This window comes from Chiloscyllium plagiosum, unplaced genomic scaffold (genome assembly GCF_037043375.1).
Source record: "Chiloscyllium plagiosum isolate Xiang-an unplaced genomic scaffold, Cpla_swu_hap1 HiC_scaffold_8, whole genome shotgun sequence".
In the NCBI taxonomy this organism is placed as follows: domain Eukaryota; kingdom Metazoa; phylum Chordata; class Chondrichthyes; order Orectolobiformes; family Hemiscylliidae; genus Chiloscyllium; species Chiloscyllium plagiosum.
In genome coordinates, this window is record NW_028270146.1 from 85,446,289 (window position 1) to 85,467,723 (window position 21,435).

General features: G+C 42.9%; 1 protein-coding gene across 1 annotated transcript; it reads left to right on the top strand.

Annotated features, from left to right (window-relative positions):
* The first annotated feature begins 8,661 nt into the window (after positions 1-8,661).
* Positions 8,662-19,543, top strand: LOC122553779 (acyl-coenzyme A amino acid N-acyltransferase 1-like). The gene is made up of 3 exons (XM_043698091.2): positions 8,662-9,259; positions 11,890-12,092; positions 18,767-19,543. The coding sequence occupies exons 1-3, from the start codon at positions 8,677-8,679 to the stop codon at positions 19,334-19,336; spliced, it is 1,356 nt and encodes a 451-aa protein (XP_043554026.2). The 5' UTR covers positions 8,662-8,676; the 3' UTR covers positions 19,337-19,543.
* Positions 19,544-21,435: the final 1,892 nt, after the last annotated feature.

Genomic DNA, 21,435 nt, shown 5'->3' on the forward strand with positions numbered 1-21,435 from the left:
TATTTTAAGACATCCAGCACCTCCACCTCTGTAATATGAACATTTTTTCAAGATGAAGCTATTTATTTCCCAAGTTCTCTTTCTTCCATGTCCTTCTCCATGGTTAACACTGATGCAAAATATTAATTTAGTATCTCCCCCCATCTCCTGCCATTCCACACATCGGTGGCCCTGCTGATTTTTAAAGGGCCCTATTCTCTCCCTAGTTACCTTTTGTCATTAATGTATTTGTAAAAACCTTTTTGGATTCTCCTTAACCCTATTTGCCAAAGGTTCAGAAAAGATTTACAAGGATGTTGCCAGAGGAAGTGGTGGAAGTTTAGAATCCCCTCAGTCTAGGGCACTGGTTGGTGCTACAGTCAGTACGCTCCTGTTGGCTCTGAGGAGGAGAGTTTCTTTGTCTTCTTCCCCACCCCACCCCACCCCACCATCCCCTAAACCCCTAGCTTGAGGAATATATTTGTTTCTTTTTTTTGTAAAAAATGAAAAACTCTGGTTTGTGAGCAGCACAGGCAGGTCATAGCAAACAGATAAAGGGATGGCTGGAAAATGGGAAGGCTTCAAACATGAGATAGAGAATCCAGAGAGATTATGTTCCTGTTAGGGTGAAAAGCAAGGCTGGTAGATGTAGGGAATGCTGGATGGCTACAGAATTTAAGATTTTGGCCAAGAATAAGAAGGAAGCACATGTCAGGTTAAAGACAGCAGAAATTGAGCGGTTCCTTAGAGTATAAAGACAGTAGAGACTTGAGGGAAATCAGGAGGGCAAAAAGGGGACATGAGATAGAGTCATAGAGATGTACAGCACGGAAACAGACCCTCTGGTCCAACTCATCCATGCCGACCAGATCCCAACCCAGTATAGTCCCACCTGCTAGCACCCAGCCCATATCCCTCCAAACCCTTCCCATTCATATACCCATCCAGATGCCTTTTAAATGTTGCAATTGTACCAGCCTCCACTACTTCCTCTGTCAGCTAATTCCATATATGCACCACCCTCTGTGAAAAGGTTGCCCCTTGGTCTCTTCTATATCTTCCCCCTCTCACCCTAAACCTATGCCCTCCAGTTCTGGACCATCAAACCCCAAGGAAGAGACTTTGTCTATTTATCCTATCCACGCCCCTCATGATTTTACAAACCTCTACAAGGTAACCCCTCAGCCTCCAACGCTCCGGGGAAACAGCCCCAGCCTGTTCAACCTCTCCCTTTCGCTCAAATCCTCCAACTCTGGCAACATCCTTGTAAATCTTTTCTGAGCCTTTGGCAAATAGGGTTAAAGAGAATCCAAAAAGGGTTTTATAAATACATTAAGGACAAAAGGATAACTAGGGAGAGAATAGGGTTCCTTAAAGATCAGCAGGGCCACCTATGTGTAGAACCGCAGGAGATGGGGGAGATACTAAATGAGTATTTTGCATCAGTATTTACCTTAGAGAAGGACATGAAAGAAAGAGAATGTGGGGAAATAAATAGCTTCATCTTGAAAAAATATCCATATTACAGAGGCGGAGGTACTGGATGTCTTAAAATATATAAAGTGGATAAATCACCGGGACCTGACCAGGTGCACCGTAGAACTCATTGGGAAGCTAGGGAAATTATTGTTGCTAAGATACTTGTATAATCGATAGCCACAGGCAAAGTGTCAGAAGACTAGAGGTTGGGAAGGAAAAAACCAGGAAACTATATACTAGTGAACCTAACATTGGTGGAAGATAAGTTGTTAGAGGGAATCCTGAGGGACAGGATTTACATGTATTTGGATATGCAAGGACTGATTAGGGATAGTCAACATGGCTTGTGCATGTGAAATCTTGTCTCACAGGGAGAAAGAGAGGGCTGCATTCCTGGTGAAGAGCTAACCTGCTCATTCCTGATGAAGGGCTTATGCCCAAAACATTGATTCTCCTACTCTTCGGATGCTGCCTGACTAGCTGTGCTTTTCCAGCACCACACTCTTGACTCAAATCTTGACTCACAAACTTGATTGAGTTTTTGAAGTAATGAAGAGGATTGATGAGGGCAGAGCAGTGGACTTGATCTACTTGGACTTCAGTCAAGCATTTGACAAGGTTCCTCATGGTAGACTGGTTAGCAAGGTTAGATCACACGGAATACAGGGAGAACTAGCCATTTGGATACAGAACTGGCTCAAAGGTAGAAGACAGAGGGTGGTAGTGGAGGGTTGCTTTTCAGACTGGAGGCCTGTGACCAGTGGTGTGTCACAAGGATCAGTGCTGAGTCCATTGCTTTTTTGTCATTTTATATAAATGATTTGGATGTGAACATAGATGTGGTTAGTAAGTTTGCAAATGACACCAAAATTGGATGCATAGTGGATAGCAAATAAGATTACCTCAGGTCACAATGGGATTTTAATCAGATGGGCCAATGGGCTGAGTGGCAGATGGAGTTTAATTTAGATAAATGCGAGGTGCTGCATTTTGGGAAAGCAAATCTTTGCAGGACTTATACACTTAATGGTAAGGTGCTAGGGAGTGTTGCGGAACAGAGACCTTGGAGTGCAGATTCATAGTTCCTTGAAAGTCGAATTGCAGGTTGATAGAATTGTAAAGAAATGCATTGAATGTAAGAGTTGGGAGGTACAAGAGATTGGTTTGGCCACTTTGGGAATACTGCATACAATTCTGGTCACTCTGCTATTGGAAGGATGTTGTGAAATTTGAAAGGGTTCAGAAAGGATTTACGAGGATGTTTCCAGGGTTGGAGGGTTTGAACTATAGGGAGAGGCTGAATAAGCTGGGGCTATTTTCCCTGGAGCATCGGAGGCTGAGGGGGTGACCTTATAGAGGTTTACAAAATCATAAGGAGCATGGATAGGGTTAACAGAAAAAGTCTTTTCCCCAGGGTGGGGAGTCCAAAACTGGAGGGCATAGGTTTAAGGTGAGAGGGGAGAGATTTAAAAGGGACCTAAGGGACAATGTTTTCATGCAGAGGATGGTGCATGTAAGGAATGAGCTGCCAGAGGACATGGTAGAGGCCGGTACAATTGCAACACTTAAAAGGCATCGGGATAGGTATATGAATAGGACGAGTTTAGGAGGATATGGGTCAAATGCTGGCAAATGTAACTAGATTTATTTAGGATATCTCATTGGCATGAATGAATTTGATCGTAGGGTCTGTTTCCATGTTGAGTATCTATGACTCGATCTAGTTCCTTCATACATATCAGGAAAAGTCAGGGGCACAACACTCTTGTCTGGTGCTACAAATCTTCAAGCCTGAAGAACATCTTTTAGCAAAAACTGTGTTTCCTGTTTTCCAGACAGTTCTATATTCACATTGCTGCTGTCCCTTTTATTCCACTGTTTATATCATTGCTCATAAGTACAACTAGCTAAGAGGAAAAGGGAAGTGTACATAAGATCTAGGCAGCTAAGAACAGAATGGGCCCTGGAGGAATATTGGAAGAGTAGGACTAGTCTTAGGTAAGGAATCAAGTGGGCTAAAAGGGGTCATGAAATAGCTTCAGCAAGCAGCCTTTTATTCTTATATAAGAAGCAAGTGGGTAACTAAAGGATAATGAAGGAAGGCTGTGTGTCAAACTTGAGAGAATGGGTGAGATTCTGAATTATTACTTTGCATCAGTGTTCACTGAGGAGAGGGACATGATGTATGTTGAGATTAAAGATAGAAGTTTGATTAGTCTGGATCACGTTGACATAAGTTGGGAAGATGTGTTGGGTAGGCTGGAGGTTATTAAGGTGGACAAATCCCCACCTTAGCTGGGGCCCTGACAGATATCTTTGTGGCACCCTTAAACACAGTCGAGGTGCTGGAGGACTGGAGAGTTGCTCATGTTGTCCCCCTATACAAGAAGGGTAGTAGGGCTATTCCGGGTAACTACAGACCAGTGAGCCTGACGTCAGTGGTGGGAAACTTGTTGGAGAAGGTACTGAGAGATAGGATCTATTTATATTTAGAAAAGAATGGGCTTATCAGTGATAGGCAACATGGTTTTGTGTAGGGGAGATTGTGCCTTACCAATTTAGAGTTATTTGAGGAAGTGACCAAGTTGATAGATGAAGGAAGAGTTGTTGATGTCATATATATGGTCTTTATTAAAGCATTTGATAAGGTTCCCCATGGTAAACTAACAGAGAAAGTGCAGTCATATGGTGTACAGGGTGTTCTCGCTAGGTGGATAAAGAACTGGTTGAGCAAAAGGAGGCAGAGAGTAGTAGTTTAAAGGAGTTTCTTGAAATGGAAAAAGGTAACCAGTGGTGTTCCACAGGGATCAGTGCTGGGGACATTGTTGTTTGTGATATACATAAATGATCTTGAAGAGGTCATTGTTGGTCTGATCAGTAAGTTTGCAGATGACACCGAAGATTGGTGGAATAGCAGAAAGCATAAGGGACTGTCAAAGAATACAGGAGAATATAGATATACTGGAGAGTTGGGCAGAGAAGTGGCAGATGGAGTTCAATCCAGGCAAATGTGAGGTGATGCATTTTGGCAAGTCTAATTCTCGGGCGAATTATACAGTGAATGGAAGAGCCTTGGGAAAAGTTGATGAGCAGAGAGATCTGGGAGTGCAGGTCCATTGTACCCTGAAGGTTGCTGCACAGGTGGATAGCGTAGTCAAGGCGGCACATGGTATGCTTGCCTTTATTGGACGGGGTATTGAGTATGCGAGCTGGCAGGTCTTGTTAAAATTGTGCATGACGTTGGTTCGGCCACATTTAGAATACTGTGTACAGTTCTGGTTACTACATTACCAAAAGGATATGGACGCTTTGGAGAGGGTGCAGAGAACGTTTATGAGATTTGTTGCCTGCTATGGAAGGTGCTAGATATAAAGAGAGGTTGAGTAGGTTAGGTCTGTTTTCATTAGAAAAAAGGAGATTGAACGGCAACCTGATTGAGGTCTACAAAATCATGAAGGATATAGACAGGGTAGATAGAAATAAAGCTTTTTCCCAGGGTGAAGGATTCAATAACGAGAGGTCACGCTTTCAATGTGAGAGGGGAAAAGTTTAAGGGTGATACATGTGGCAAGTACTTTACACAGAGGGTGGTGGGTGTTTGGAATATGTTGCCAGCAGAGGTGGTAGAGGCAGGCACGGTAGATTCATTTAAGATGTGTCTGGACAGATGCATAAGTAGGTGGGGAGCAGAGGGATACAGATGCTTAGGAATTGGATGACAGGTTTAGACATTAAATTTGGAGCGGCTCAGGCTTGGAGGGCCAAACAAACTGTTCCTGGGCTGTAAATTTTCTTTGTTTGGTAGTGACAATATTTCAGTTGAAAAAAGGGAACTATGGAGCTATGAGGGAGGAGGTGGCCAAAGTTCAATGGTGCAATACCTTAGCAGGGAAGACAGTGGAGGAATAATGGCAGATATTTCTGAGTATAATGCAGAAGATGCAGGATCAGTTCATTCCAAAAAGGAAGATCCTATGAGGAGGCAGGGGTGGCTGTGGCTGACGAGGGAAGTTAAGAAACATTTAAAGTCAAAAGAGAAAAAGTATAACATAGCAAAGATGAGTAGAAAACGGAGGACTGGGAAGCTTTTAAAGAACAGAGGATTACTAAGAAGGAAATACGCAGAGAAAAATGAGGTACGAAGGTAAACTGGCCAAAAATATAAAGGAGGATAGTAAAAGCTTTTTTTAGGTGTGTGAAAAGGAAAAAAATGGTTAAGTCTAAAATTGGGCCCTTGAAGACAAAAACAGGGGAATATATTACAGGAAACAAAGAAATGGCAGAAGAGTTGAATTGGTACTTCAGATCTGTGTTCACTGGGAAAGACACAAGCAATCTCCCAGAGGTAACAGTGGCTGAAGCACCTGAACTGAAGGGAATTTATATTTGCCAGGAATTCGTGTTGGAGAGACTGTTAGATCTGAAGGCTGATAAGTCCCCGGGGCCTGATGGTCTACATCCCAGGGTACGAAGGAGGTGGCTCGAGAAATCATGGATGCATTGGTGATTATTTTCCAGAGTTCGATAGATTCAAGATCAGTTCCTGCGGATTGGAGAGTGGTTAATGTTGTATCACTTTTATAAAAGGTGGGAGAGAGAAAGCAGGAAATTATAGACCAGTTAGTCTGACCTCAGTGGTGGGAAAGATGCTGGAGTCAATTATAAAGGATGAAATTACAACACATCTGGATAGCAGTAACAGGATAGGTCAGAGTGAGCATTCTTTACTCTTGCCTCTTATGATTTTACCCCTATCCCCCTCCTTCCCAATAAAATCAAGTCTGATCCACTACCATGCACGGTGCTGAACATTAACATTTTGCCTCCAGACAATGTTGTAAACTTCTTCAAATCTTGAGGCTTTTCGTTGTCACAACACAGCCTTCACTTTATTAAAGAAAACCCACCACTTCTCACTGTTACTGTTGTGTTTCCCTACACCAACATACTAATTTCAAACCTCAACTGGTTAATGGCCCAGTAATTTGTTTATTTCAAGATCTATTACAGGATCCACAGACTGATTTAATAGAAAATTCATCAACTATTATTATAGCAATGAGTGAATTGGGCATAACCCTGAATGTTGCTATGCGATCATAGGCACCTGGGAGGCGAACCACAGGTCATGAGAGATCATCAGTTTCATCTTCACCATTGTTTGAAGGAAGCAGACTCCATTAATGCAAAAGACATCTGTTCTCCAAATGGAAGGCAAAGCTAGACAAACATGGGAAAGGAAGGTCTGGACAGTGCAAGTTGACTGCGGGATTGGGCTAAAATCAACGAGGTAAAAACAATGACTGCAGATGCTGGAAACCAGATTCTGGATCAGTGGTGCTGGAAGAGCACAGCAATTCAGGCAGCATCCGAGGACAGGCAAAATCGACGTTTCGGGCAAAAGCCCTTCATCAGGAATAATTAAATGTAGGGGTATGGGTGGGTTGCGCTTCGGCGGGTCAGTGTGGACTTGTTGGGCCGAAGGGCCTGTTTCCACACTGTAATGTAATCTAATCTGTAATCTAATCTTTGTTATTGTGAAGAGGAAAAATAATAACATGCAAGTAATTAGGATGGAGAACATGTGACTAGCAACTATTGATTGTCTAGTTTGCAGCAAGAAATGTGAAGGAGTTGTGAGGTCAATGGGTGGCGGGGCGGGGGCCCAATCCCGCTCAGGCTCTCTGCCTTTATTCCTGATGAAGGGCTTTTGCCCGAAACGTCGATTTTGCCTGTCCTCGGATGCTGCCTGAATTGCTGTGCTCTTCCAGCACCACTGATCCAGAATGCGGGACTGGGCCCCCACCCCGCCACCCATTGACCTCACAACTCCTTCACATTTCTTGCTGCAAACTAGACAATCAATAGTTGCTAGTCACATGTTCTCCATCCTAATTACTTGCATGTTACTATTTTTCCTCTTCACAATAACAAAGATTAGATTACAGATTAGATTACATTACAGTGTGGAAACAGGCCCTTCGGCCCAACAAGTCCACATCGACCCGCCGAAGCGCAATCCACCCATACCCCTACATTTACCCCTTACCTAAAACTACGGGCAATTTAGCATGGCCAATTCACCTGACCTGCACATCTTTGGACTGTGGGAGGAAACCGCAGCACCTGGAGGAAACCCACGCAGACACGGGGAGAACGTGCAAACTCCACACAGTCAGTCGCCTGAGGCGGGAATTGAACCCAGGTCTCCGGCGCTGTGAGGCAGCAGTGCTAACCACTGTGCCACCGTGCCGCCCACAAGATGGGAACCGACGTTAAAAATATTTTCAAGTTGCAAGTCAACTCCAAAATGGAAAAAGGGAAGAACAATGGAAAAAAGAACACAAAATTAATGCATATCATCCTCCCAGTAACACTCCTATTCAATCATCCTAAACATCCAGCCTAGTACCATTCAATCCCTTCTCTCTATCCACGCCCCTCCCCAATTTCAACAATCCTCTCTCCCCAAAATTCCTTTCCCTCAAAAATCCCATCCTCAACTCAATCCTCGCCATTCTCCAGACACTTCATCCAAGTTGTCCCCGCTCTACATGCCCCTGGCACCCCATTTCCTCTGTCCAATGTGCTCCTCGCCATCCCAAGTCACCCCCCCCCCCTTCCCCTGGCAGCCCATTTCCTCCCTCCAACGTTACTCTCACCATCCCAAGTCGACCCCACTCCACCTTCCACTGGCATCCTATCTCCTCCCTCAAACATGCCCCTTGCTATCCCAAGTCACGCCCTCTCCACGTTCCCCTGGCACCCACCCTACCTCCTCCATGTTCCCCTGGCACCCCATCTCCTCCCTCACCATGCCCCTTGCCATACCAAGTCACCCTCTCCACGTTCCCCTGGCACCCACCCTCATCCCTCCAACTTGCCCCTCCCCATCCCAATTCGCCTCCCTCAATCCCTTAGCACCGAACCTCCTCTCCTCCACAATTCACCTCCATCAATCCTCCCCTTCGACATCTTTCCCCCTCAACCCCTTGACCGTCAATCTCCTCTCCCTCACAAATCCCCCCCCCAACCCAACCAACCACAAAGTGGTCTCCTGCTTCCCTCAGTCCCCTTCCGCTCCACCCCCGCCCCTGGAGAATGGTACCCTCCGCGCCCGTACTGCCGTGCCGGCTGGAGCGGCTCACTCTGGCGTCCAAAGGGGGGAGGGAGGTGTGGGGGTAGCGGTTGTTGTCAGGGAGGGCAGCAGCCGCCGCCATGATGCTGCGACTGCAGCCGCTGCTGTGGCTGTTCGGGGCCAGCCGGGCGGCGCTGAGGGTGGTCACTAGAGGCCGAGGCGGGCTCGGCGTCAGGAGCGTGAGCGACGGGCCGGTCAAGCTGACGGCGACGCCTTCGAAGAGCCTGGCGGACGAGCCGCTGGCCATCCAGGCGGAGGGTCTGGGCGCGGAGCAGGCGGTCACCCTGAGGGCCCAGGTGGTCACCGAGCAGGGGCAGCTGTTCGCCTCCTGCGGCCAGTACCGGGCGGACGGCGGCGGGCGCCTCGTCCTCAGCCAGTCGCCGTCGCTGGGCGGTGACTACGAAGGGGTGGCGCCCATGGGCCTCCTGTGGACCCTGGCCCCCGCCCCCATGGAGCAGCCGTACCTGAAGCTGAGCCAGGCCCACCTGACCGGCAGCCCCATGTACATCGACCTGTGCGTCCACTCGGGACACAGCGGCAAGAACGCCATCCCCGGGCAACCCCTGGCCAAGCAGAGGATCGAGAGGTGGTACAGCAAACCCGGACTCCGCCGCATCAGGCTCAGGGAAGGCAATATTAGGGGCAGCATTTTTATTCCCCCAGGTGAGTAGAGGGGTCACCTTGCCACCCCACTCGAAGGTTTGCACTTGGCATCAGTGCCATGAGATCTTATGGTCAAGAAAGTCTGTCGACCCCCCCCCCCCCCTTTCTCACCAGTTAGGAATAACAAGACCACCTGTGCGCGCACACACATGGGTGCTGGGGTAAAATAAGCACTACCACTTTTTTTGTTTTAAAAAGAAACAAAATTAAAAAAAGGAGTGTCAGGAGCTCTGTTCACACCAAGAGCTGGTTCTGAGGGTGCTGGAACAGTGTTGAGTGACCCTCCGTTTTGTGTCAGGGAGGGGACTGACCTCTGTGCTGTCTGGACCACACAGTCAGTGCGTTATTACTGCTGTTGGGTTACCTACTGAGGAGGAGAGCTTTCTTTTTCTCTCTCTCTCCCCCCCCCCTCCCCTCTTGTTTCAGGTCGACACTTGTTGATTTTTTTTTGTCTTTCTTTTATTGTTTGTTGTGAATTTTTTTCTGGGTTTCTTTCTGTAACAAAAATGAAAGGAGGGGGACAAAAGGAGTAACAAGCCAATGGATGAAATGATTGTTTTACACATTCAACACAAGACCAAGTATTTTGAGGGGGGAAAAATCCTTGAAATGGCTTTAAAATTCTTCAGACTCTAGGTCCCAGGAAACCACATTGGAACAGCACCGCTGCAAATAGATCACGGGAAGCAGGGCTAATAGGGGAGCTGCACTGATGTGGGGGTATCGGTGTTGGACTGGGGTGGATAGAGTCAGAAGGCACATGACACCAGGTTATAGTCCCCACAGGTTTATTTGAAATTCACGCAAGCTTTTGGGGTGCAGCCCCTTCGTCAGGTGCCTTGTTAAAATATAGTCTTTCTGATGAGACATTAAACTGAGGCCCCCTTCTGACTGTTCTGGTGGCTGTAAAAGATCCTTAGTGCTATTTTAACAAAAGGAGGAGGGAAATTCTGGCTAGTATCGATCTGTTTCATAAACTCTGTTTCTCCCTTCACAGATGCTGCCAGACCTGCTGAGTTTCTCCAGCATTTTCTGTCTTTATTTCATAAAATTACATTGCCTGGTCGTTACCTGATTGTCAAGTTAGGATGTCTTTGAGAGTTTGCTGAGCTACACCTTTCCTACATTGTAAATTATAACTATAGTTGAAAAAATACTTCATTGACGGTAAAGTGCTTGAGGCATCCACTAGTCATGAAAAATGAATGAAAGTCCCTGCTTATGGTGCCATCTTAGGTACAAAGGTCCCTAGGTACAGCTTTTCGGTTAGTATTCTTGGAAAAATAGAGAAATTAAAAAAGTCCAGCATTATAAATTTAGGATAAATTATAAAATGGAGGAAAAAAAGTACAGAGCAACAGCCTTCCAACTCAGTCAATGTTGACACCTAGCCTCCAGTCTGCACTGGACCTTGATCCAGACAGCGCCTGGCTTCACCTCAGGGCTCACGAGGCCAAATTGCGGTAAATTTAATCGAATCAAATCATTCTTGATAATATTATAGTGCAAATCTATTACTGTCCATACTTAAAATTGCAAAAAAAAACTCAGCTCAAAAAATATAAACGACTTGAACCTTATAATGTACTCCACACTTATTAGGCTTACTTTTCAGTGCCAGAGAGATTGCTTGGTCATTATTAAGACTTAGTTCATTAGTGGTTGAATTGAAATACCTTCACATACCAGCTTATTCTTTGTCTGCAGAAGGAAGGCTGAATTGGAACGTAACATAGTTTAATACATTTGAATGGGGAGCCAGATGGAGTGTAAAGCAGACAGCACATCTCAAACAAAAACATAAAAATCAATAAGTTAAAGTCCACATACTGGAAGTTGCTATCTAAAGTGTGCATATATAACAATGAACATTGCTAGCCTCATGGTTGATTTCCTTTTTAAAATCTGATTTACGGTGTGTTACCAGAACTGAAATGTTTGGGAAATATTGAAGAGATTTGGTGGTTTTCCCCCTCTAGAAAAGTTAAAGCCAAGGGGTAACCTAATAGATGTCCTGAAAATTGCAGAGCTGTTTGATAAAACGCACAGGGGAAGACAGCTTGTTCCACTTATGGGAGACTAAAATTATGGGACAGAAATACAAAATAGTCACTAATAAATCCAGTTGAGAATTCAGAAGAAATTGTGGCAAGAATGTGGAATTTGAAATCACAAATAGTACTGAGGCGACAGAAGTAAACATTTTTAAGGGAAGCTAAATATTTACTGAAGGGAAAAAGGAATAGGAAGTTATACTAAGATATGGTGGATAGAAGAAAGTTCATGTGGAGTATAAACACGGACAGGTTGAGCCAAATTCCCTATTTCTATGTTGTATATTGTGTACAATGTACAGATTGTTGATGTTTTTAATCAACATGTTCAGACATATTGTGACACACCTCTGGAGGCAGTGGGTATTAAACCATGCTTTCTGGCCCAGTCGTAAAGTCAGATTGGGTTACATGACAGAAAGTGTAATTTTGCAATCTAACGTAATTGAGACAAATTACAGAAAAGACCTTTGCAGTTTTCATTGTGATACAACATTTTCAACCCATTTTTAAAAGTATTACCCTGAATTTGTCAACAGTGGTTTGTTATGACATTTTTTTGTTCTGTTTCTTAAGGGGATGGCCCCTTTCCTGGACTGATAGATCTGTTTGGAGATGAAGGTGGTTTGATTGAGTTCCGAGCCTGTCTGCTTGCAAGCCGGGGCTTTGCAACTCTTGCTCTCCCTTACTTTGGTTTTGAAGATCTACCAATGACCATGACAGATCTTCATTTAGAATACTTTGAGGAAGCTGTAAATTATCTGAAGAAACATCCAAAGGTGAGTTCAGTACAACAGAAGCCCAGAGAATGAACTTGCTATTGAACAATGTATTTGTGGTTATAATATTTCTCAATGAAGTTGATGATATGGGGTATATTTTACTTTAGATATCTTGATAGCTCCAGTGTAACCTGCTGTTTGGCTGGCAGCATATTTACTTCTGACTAGTGGATTCAAGTTCAAATCCAGGACTTGAGCATAAAATTCAATGCCGACACCAAAGTCTGGAGCTGAGGAAATGTTGCTTCATCAGAGGCGACATTTTTTTGATGTGTGAAATCTGGGTTTCATCTGCCCCCAAGTGAATAGGTTAAAGATCTCATAGATCCATTTTGCAGATGAACTCAGATGGTATGTCACTTGATGTGAAACATTGACTCTGCTTTCTCTCCGCAGCTGCTGCCAGGTTGACTGAGTTTCTCCAGCAGTTTCGGTTTTTGTTTATTTTTCTTGCTATTATTGTCAGTAATTAATTCAATATGGCACAGTGGTCAATGGTTAGCACTGCTGCCTGTCAGTGCCAAGGATCCGAGTTTGATTCCAAGACTGGGTGGTTGTCTGTGAAGTTTGCATGTTCTCCCAATGTCTGTGTGAGGTTTTGCTGGTTTCCTCCCACAGCCCAAAGGTGCTCAGGTTAAGTGAAATGGTCTGTGGCTCCAGGGATGTGCAGGTGAGGTGGGTTAAACATGGTAAGTAAGGAGTTAGGAAGCGGAGCTGGGTCTGGGTGGGATGCTGTTCGGAGGCTCGGTGCAGACCCGATAGGTAGAATGGCCTCTGTCTGCACTGTAGGGATTCTGTGATCCAGTTCTAAAAAACATAAAACAATTAATTGCTCATATTATATTGCTCTTTGTGGGAGCTTCCTGTGCGCAAATTGCTACCATATTTCTTACATTGCAACACGGTAAAAGTACTTAATTGTAAAACTCTTTGGAATGTTCTGTAGTTGGGAAGGTGCCTTATAAATGCAAATCCCTTTCATAAATGATCCCAACTTCCTATGTTTGTGAGTGTTCATGCATGTTTTGACAGTAAGTTTTAAGTACTTAATTTTTAAGTTGAGTCAATTTTTAAATTATACCAGAAACTGGTTCAACTTCTACATTCGATCTTATTTTAAGCTTTCACTGATAAAGTAATGAAGTAGTCATAGAACAAACTAATAAAGCAAACATACTGTCTGTCATAGTTTTTATATTCTACTAACCCTGCATGTGCAAAGAAATAATTTGTCTTCCAAATCTAATATTACTAGACCAACAATTTGTGTTAACATTATACTTCATTGGCTGTGAATTCATTTTGACACATCCACTTTGAAGTGTTCAACAATAGTGAAAAGCATTTTATCAATGCTGATTCCTCTCTAACTTTTTTATAGTGTGATTTAAACTCTTCACCAGTACCCAGCTCCTAACCCTATATCTTCGTTCTTTTCCTTTCTCATTGTGCCAGCCGTCCCACGGAGACCTTCTTAGCAATTTCTGTACTTTTCTTCAGTTATTCTCCTGCCTCATTTAATACCCTTTCTGAACTCATCCATCTAAACAACTGCTTGCTCTCTTGAGTCAAATACCTCTGAATTACTGCCTAAATAACTTCAATTCCTGTCCCTCCCCATCTAGCTCAATTGAAGATGCTTCCCTCACTATTTCCCTCCCTTTCAAAACTCCCAACATTCACCCGTTTTAAGAAAATTCTCCTCATGCAAACTACTGCTCCATCCCAACCTCTCTTTCCTCACTATCCATTGTTTTGATTGTGTTGTCACTCGTATCTAGGGCCATGTTTGAGTGAATGAAGCATTAAATATCCTGAGTCAAAGTCACAGTTAGCCTTCTTCTAACTCTAGTCCTTGAAATATTTGACAACATCTGCAAGCAATAACTCTCCTGGCTCTTTGTCTATATGAAACTACACTTGAATTATATCCAACCTTAATGATCCAATTATAATTAGAGATTTATCTTTCCATTCCTGGACTATGAACTGAGAAGACCCCAGATGTTTTTTTTTAATGTCTCCCTGCTCTTGTCTACAAGCGTTGATAGCTTAATTTACATATTTGGGGCAGCACGGTGGCTCAGTGGTTAGCACTGTTGCCTCACAGCACCAGGGACCCAGGTTCGATTCCAGCTTCTGGCAATAGTCTGTGTAGAGTTTGCACATTCTCCCCATCTCTGCGTGGGTTTCCTCCGGGTGCTCCGGTTTCCTCCCACCATCCAAAAATGTGCAGGTTAGGCAAATTAACCATGCTAAATTGCCCATAGTGGGGGGTGTATTGGTCATTGGTAAATATGGGGGGTGGGTCACTCATCGGGCAGTTGGTGTGGATTTGTTGGGCTGAAGGACCTGTTTCCATACTGTAGGGAATCTAATCTAAACAGGGACCAGCTCCCTTTTTGTATGCTGATGACACCTGGCTTTACCTGTTCATCACAATCCTCAATCACATTTCTGCCTTGTTGTCAACCACTGAATGCATTTACACCTCTTTCTATCCCTACCTTGCGAGTCGCAATTTTACATTCTTATGACTCCATCCTCTTGCACATCCTGCCTTCTATTTCCCTATCATTGGCAATGATGGCCTCAGCTGTTTGTGTCTCACATTCTGAATTCTCTTCTTAAGCCTCTTCACTTCAGTTTCCTTCACTAAAAGGCTTTTTAAAGTTTACCATCTTACCTGCTTAATAATAGGTATCATTGACCTATCATTAATTTTTGTGATTGCTTCTCTGAAGTATTAGGATGCTTTTCATTATCTTTATGCATGTTTGTAAGCTTTATTAGTGCAGGCTGTTGTCTGAGACAGGTGTCTCTGACTTTGAATTGAAAGGTTAAAGTTGTAATAGACCCACAGGATCATAGGGCTGTTGTCTCATTAGAGAGAGACTACTACTGGTGGCTTAACCTGAGGATCACCACGCCTTAGGCAAAGGAAGAAGTTAAGAAGTTGGAGACTCCTTCATGGTAATCTCAGCTGATGTAGGAATTGAACCCATCACTCTACCTCGCAAAGCATCTATCCAGAAATGTTGCATTAGTTCCCAGTCCAAAAATCAGAATTTCCTAATGTATGAGTTCAAGCTAGTATGTTGTCAGTCACAATAGAGGATTCTTGCAGCCAGGGAGATTCACGTATTTGGAGTTGGCCATCATCGGGTGGTTGGCCAGCTTAAAGGTGCTCTGTGGTAATCCCAAAATTGTTCAATTATTGAGGTGATTTGTCAGTCAACCAATGCTTTGGCCAAGTGCTGCTGCCACCAAGAGCAAGTCATTCACATCCTTTTGTTTTTAAAGGAATGTTTGGGATTCCCAATCATCAGGGATAATATCACACACTGCATTATAAGTTGGGGCGGCATGGTGGCTCAGTGTTAGCACTGCTGCCTCATAGCGCCAGGGATCCGGGTTCAATTCCTGCCTCAGGCAACTGTCGTGTGTGGAGTTTGCACATTTTCCCTGTGTCTGCGTGGGTTTCCTCCGGGTACTCTGGTTTCCTCCCACAGTCTAAAGATGTGCAGGTTAGGTGAATTGGTCATGCTAAATTGCCCGTAGTGTTAGGTGAAGGGATAAATGTAGGGGAATGGGTCTGGGTGGGTTGCTCTTTGGAGGGTCGGTGTGGACTTGTTGGGCCGAAGGGCCTGTTTCCACACTAAGTATATCTAAAAAAAATGTGTGTAAGAGGATTTCCTGACACAGTATGCAGATGGATCAACAAGAGGTGAGGCATTGGATTTGGTACGGGGTAATGAATCAGGTCAGCTGTTAGATTTGGAGGTATGTGAGTACTTTGGTGATAGTGATAACAATTCGGTTATGTTTACTTTAGCAATGGAAAGGGATAGATATATCCTGCAGGGCAAGAGTATTAGCTGGGGGGAAAAGCAATCGTGATGCAATTAGGCAAGATTTAGGACACATAGGATAGGGAAGGAAACTACAGGGGATGGGCACAATTGAAATGTGGAGCTTTTTCAAGAAACAGCTACTGCAGCATGTCCTTGATAAGTATGTACTTGTCAGGCAGGGAGGAAGTGGTCGAGTGAGGGAACCGTGGTTTACTAAGGAAGTTGAATCTCTTGTCAAGAGGAAGAAGGAGGCTAATGTAAAGATGAGACGTGAAGGCTTGAGAGTTACAAATTTGCCAGGAAGGAAATAAAGAGAGAGCTAAGAAGAGCCAGGAGGGAACATGAGAAGTCTTTGGCAGGTAGAATCAAAGAAAATCCTAAAACTTTCTACAAGTATGTCAGGAATAAAAGAATGACTCGAGTAAGATAGGGCTTGTCAAGGACAGTTATGGGAAGTTATGCGTGGAGTCCAAGGAGATAGGAGAAGCGCTAAATGATTATTTATCTTCAGTATTCACACTGGAAAATGATAATGTTGTCGAGGGGAAAACTAAGATACAGACTATTAGACTAGGTGGGATTGTGGCTCATAAGGAAGAAGTGTTAGCAATTCTGGAAAGTGTGAAACTAGATAAGTCCCCTGGGCCAGGTGGGATTTATTCTAGGCTTGTTTGGGAAGCTAGGAATGAGATTGCAGAACCTTTGGCTTGGATCTTTATGTCATCATTGTCTTCAGGAATAATGCCAGAAGACGGGAGGATAGCAAAGGTTGTTCCTTCATTCAAGAAGGGGAGTAGGGACAACCCTGGTAATTATAGACCAGTGCCTCACAAACCTTATTAAGTTCTTTGAGGTGGTGACAAAACAGGTGGATGAGGTTAAAGTGGTTGATGTGGTGAATATGGATTTCAGTAAAGTGTTTGATAAGGTTCCCCATGGTAGGCTAATGCAGAAAATACAGAGGCATGGGATTAAGGGTGATTTAGAGGTTTGGATCAGAAATTGGCTAGCAGAAAGAAGACAGAGGGTGATAGTTGAGGGGAAATGTTCATCCTGGAGTTTAGTTACAAGTGGTGTACCACAAGGATCTGTTTTGGGGCCACTGCTGTTTGTCATTTTATAAATGACGTGGATGAGAGCATAGAAGGATGGGTTAGTAAATTCATGGATGACATTGAGGTCGGTGGAGTTGTGCCAAAGGATGTTGCAGGTTACAGAGGGACATAGATAAGCTGCAGAGCCGGGCTGAGCAGAAAAGTGTGAAGTGATTCACTTTAGAAGGCGTAACAGGAATACAGAGTACTGAGCTAATGGTAAGATTCTTGGTAGTGTGGATGAGCAGATAGATCTCAATTTCCATGTACATAGATCCCTGAAAGTTGCCACCCAAGCTGACAGGGTTGTGAAGAAAGCAAATGGTGTGTTAGGTTTTATTGGTAGAGGGATTGAGTTTCTGAGCCATGAGATCATGTTGCAGCTATACAAAACTCTGGTGTGGCCAAATTGGAAGTGTTGCCTACAGTTCTGCTCGCCACATTATAGGAAGGAAGTGGAAGCATTGGAAAGGAGATTTACCAGGATGTTGCCTTGTATGGAGGGAAGGTCTTATGAGGAAAGGCTGAGGGACATGAGGTTGTTTTAGTTAGAAAGAAGGTTGAGAGGTGACTTAATAGAAACATACAAGGTGATCAGAGGTGGACAGTGCGAGCCTTTTCCCTCAGATGGTGATGGCTAGCACAAGGGGACATCGCTTTAAATTGAGGGGTGAGTACAGTAGTAGAGTCCTCAACTTGAAGGGCATTTAAATGGTCATTAGATAAACATATGGATCATAATGGAATAGTGTATGGCTTACAGATCGATGGCCTACAGATTGGTTTCACAGGTCGACGCAACATCAAGAGCTGAAAGACCTATACTGTGCTGTAATGTTCTGTGTTCTAACATTTGAAAGATTTCCATATAGGTATATGATTAGAAAGAGATTAGAGGGATATGGGCCAAATACTGGCAAATATGACTCAATTTAGTTAGGATATCTGGTTGGCATGGACAAGTTGGACCGAAGTGCTGTATATCTCAATGACTGTATTACTTAGAGTAGGAGAATAGCTATGCAAGCAGAAAAGATTAAAACTTTTACAACTATTCTGGGTAATACTTCACCAGTCAACATATCACAATGTCTTAATGGTAATGTCTTTATTTTGGGTTATTCCATCTTTAAAAATTATATTGAAAAGTGATTATTGCACTTGGTTTATCTACAATCTATTATTATGGGTAGGTTTGAACATCAGGTTTCTCTTCATCTTTGCTGGCTTCTCCCTCCCATTAGTTGTTGCTTCTCTCCTGCTTTCTTCCAATATGTTGTTTTCACTATTGTTTCTTGTTGTTCAAATTTGGGCTTCAGGTCTGTAGCACAGTGAACAAACACACTGGGTCACTTTTTCACCACAACACTCTTATATCATGGTGTGCAGTTATATTCTTAGTACATGCATAAAATATCCAAGATAACATTTATGTCACTTTGGTATTGGTAACCTAAGGAAGGTAAATTGTTTCTTGCATTGAATGTTCCTTTTCATGATGTGTTCTTCAATTCTGGAGAAGTACATCATTTTTGACAGTCACTTTTGATGATTTCCAATATTAAAATTGAAATGAAGCTAATATTTGCCATTTAATTTAATACACATTTCACAGTTACAAATAAATAGATTTTTAAAAAATGTGTATGAATACTGAAGGAACATATTCAGGAATTATCTAGACTTAATGTATGTTTCAGTAATAGATTTTTAATTTTTGTAGGTGAAGGGACCAGGTATTGGAGTAATCGGGTCTTCAAAAGGTGGAGATTTGGCTCTATCAATGATCACATTTTTACCACAGGTGGTAGCATCCGTTTGCATCTCTGGCTGCCATGCAAACACTATAACTGACTTGCATTATAAAGATATGCATCTCCCCAGCTTGAGCTATAATGTAGATCGCATCATTGTTTCGGACTCAGGAATTCTAGATATGTCCAAAACACTTGAAAACCCCAGCACAAATAAAGGAAGCACCATCCCATTGGAAAAAGCTGAAGGACACATCTTGTTTGTGGTAGGAGAAGATGACAAGATCTGGGACAGCAAGCTGTTTGCTGAGGAGGCTATAAAAAGACTGAAAAAAAATGGTAAGGACAACTATAAACTCCTTAGTTATCCAGGAACTGGGCACTGTATTGATCCTCCTTGTTCTCCATTTCGTCCTGCCAAGATTGACCGTTTGTTTGGACTTCCAGTACTGTTAGGGGGAGAGGCAATAAAACACTGCTCTGCTCAACAAGATGCTTGGGAAAAAATTCAAGAATTCTTACGTTTACATCTCGGTTGAAGTGATTTCGATTTAACAAGGTTCCTCTTTACCTAATGAATGTGATTTAGTATGTATTCTGTCATAAATTGCACAGTAATTATTTAATATGAAGCACTATATGTAAGGAGGACAATCCAAGACTTTCTGAAACATGTATTCCTGACCACCAATACCTCTACTTTTTGGGTGGGGGTGGAAAAAATTAAACTGTTGTCTTTAATAATGCCGTAGTGTCAAAATATTTATTCTTTATTGTGTAGTTCACATTTGCACTGAAATTATTTAGCAGTTTTCATTAGTCTTCGCTACAAAGGAAAAAAGTAACAGTTCAGAAAAAGCTGAAAATTGGAAAATGAAAGTAATAGAAGATCACAGGAAACATAGAATAACCAAAGAAGTAGTATTGGACAAATTGTTGAAGTTGAATGTGACAAGTACCTGAGTACTGATAGGCTTCATCCGATAGTCTTAAAGGAAGTGAGTCGTGAGATAGTTGATGCATTGGTTCTAATTTTCCAAACTTTCCTAGAATTGGGATAATGTAGGATTAGATTGGAATATAGTGAATATAAATGGGAGGGAAATGGGAAGCAGAGAACAGGTCAATTTAGCTTAATATCTGTTATAGGAGAAGAAGTTAGAAGCAATTAAAGAAGATGTTACCAGTAAGGCACTTTTAAACAAATCAGGCAGTCTCCATAACCTTTTGAAAGGTAAATCATGTCTAACTAATTTAGTGGAGTTCTTTCAAAAATTAACATACTGTGGATAAAGGTTCCCGGTAAAGGAGGTAACATTGGCATGGATGGAAACTTGGTTAACAAACAGGAAACAGATTTGTCAGAAATGGGTGTTTTATCGATTGCTAAGATTAAATAAGTGATGTTCTGTGGAGATCAATATTAGGCCTCAAATTATTTAAATAAATGACTTGGGGATGAAGAGACTAAGGTATGGATGCTAAATTTTTGATGACACAAAGATAGGTAGAAAAATAAGTTTTCACGTGGACAGAAGGAAATGAGTAGACAAAGATCTGGGAAATGGCAATATAAAGTGGGAAAATGTGAAATTGTATTGACAAGGATAATAAAAAAAGTATGTTATCTAATTGAAAGTTTGCAGAAATCTGAGATACAGAGGATCTGAGTGGTTTCACGCATGAGTTATGAAAGGTTGGTATGCAGGAATAGCAAATAATTAGCAAAGCTAATAGGTTATCATTAATTAGATGAGATGAAATCAAATGCCGGGGATATTTTTATGGCAGAGGTGGATAGATTCTTGCCAGGAGGCAAAAGGCTATGGAAGGATTAGGCAGGAGGTTAGTGAGTAAAATTAGGGCGCATGGTATTGGGGGCAAAGTCCTAGATTGGATTGAAAATTGGCTGGCTGATAGGAAACAAAGAGTAGTGATAAACGGCTCCATTTCTGAATGGCAGGCAGTGACCAGTGGGGTACTGCAGGGATCCATGCTGGGACCGCAGCTTTTTACAATATATGTTAATGATATAGAAGATGGAATCAGCAATAACATTAGCAAATTTGCTGATGATACAAAGCTGGGTGGCAGGGTGAAATGTGATGAGGATGTTAGGAGATTACAGGGTGACCTGGACAAGTTAGGTGAGTGGGCAGATGCATGGCAGATGCAGTTTAATGTGGATAAATGTATGGATATCCACTTTGGTGGGAAAAACAGGAAAGCAGATTACTACCTCAATGGAATCAATTTAGGTAAAGGGGCAGTACAGAGAGATCTGGGTGTTCGTGTACACCAGTCAATGAAGGCAGCTACAGCAGGTAGTGAAGAAGGCTAATAGCATGCTGGCCTTCATAACAAGAGGAATTGAGTATAGAAGCAAAGAGGTGCTTCTGCAGCTGTACTGGACCCTGGTGAGACCGCACCTGGAGTACTGTGTGCAGTTCTGGTCTCCGAATTTGAGGAAAGACATTCTGGCTATTGAGGGAGTGCAGCGTAGGTTCACGAGGTCAATTCCTGGAATGGTGGGATTACCTTACACTGAAAGACTGAAGCGACTGGGCTTGTATACCCTTTAGTTTAGAAGACTGAGAGGAGATCTGATTGAGACATATAAGATTATGAAAGGATTGGA

Bases quoted from the DNA above. Each gene is read 5' to 3' on its own strand.
- LOC122553779 (XM_043698091.2), top strand. From the start codon at position 8,677: ATGATGCTGCGACTGCAGCCGCTGCTGTGGCTGTTCGGGGCCAGCCGG. The intron at 9,260-11,889 runs GTGAGTAGAGGG...CTGTTTCTTAAG, and splicing joins CAGCATTTTTATTCCCCCAG to GGGATGGCCCCTTTCCTGGA. The intron at 12,093-18,766 runs GTGAGTTCAGTA...TAATTTTTGTAG, and splicing joins ATCTGAAGAAACATCCAAAG to GTGAAGGGACCAGGTATTGG.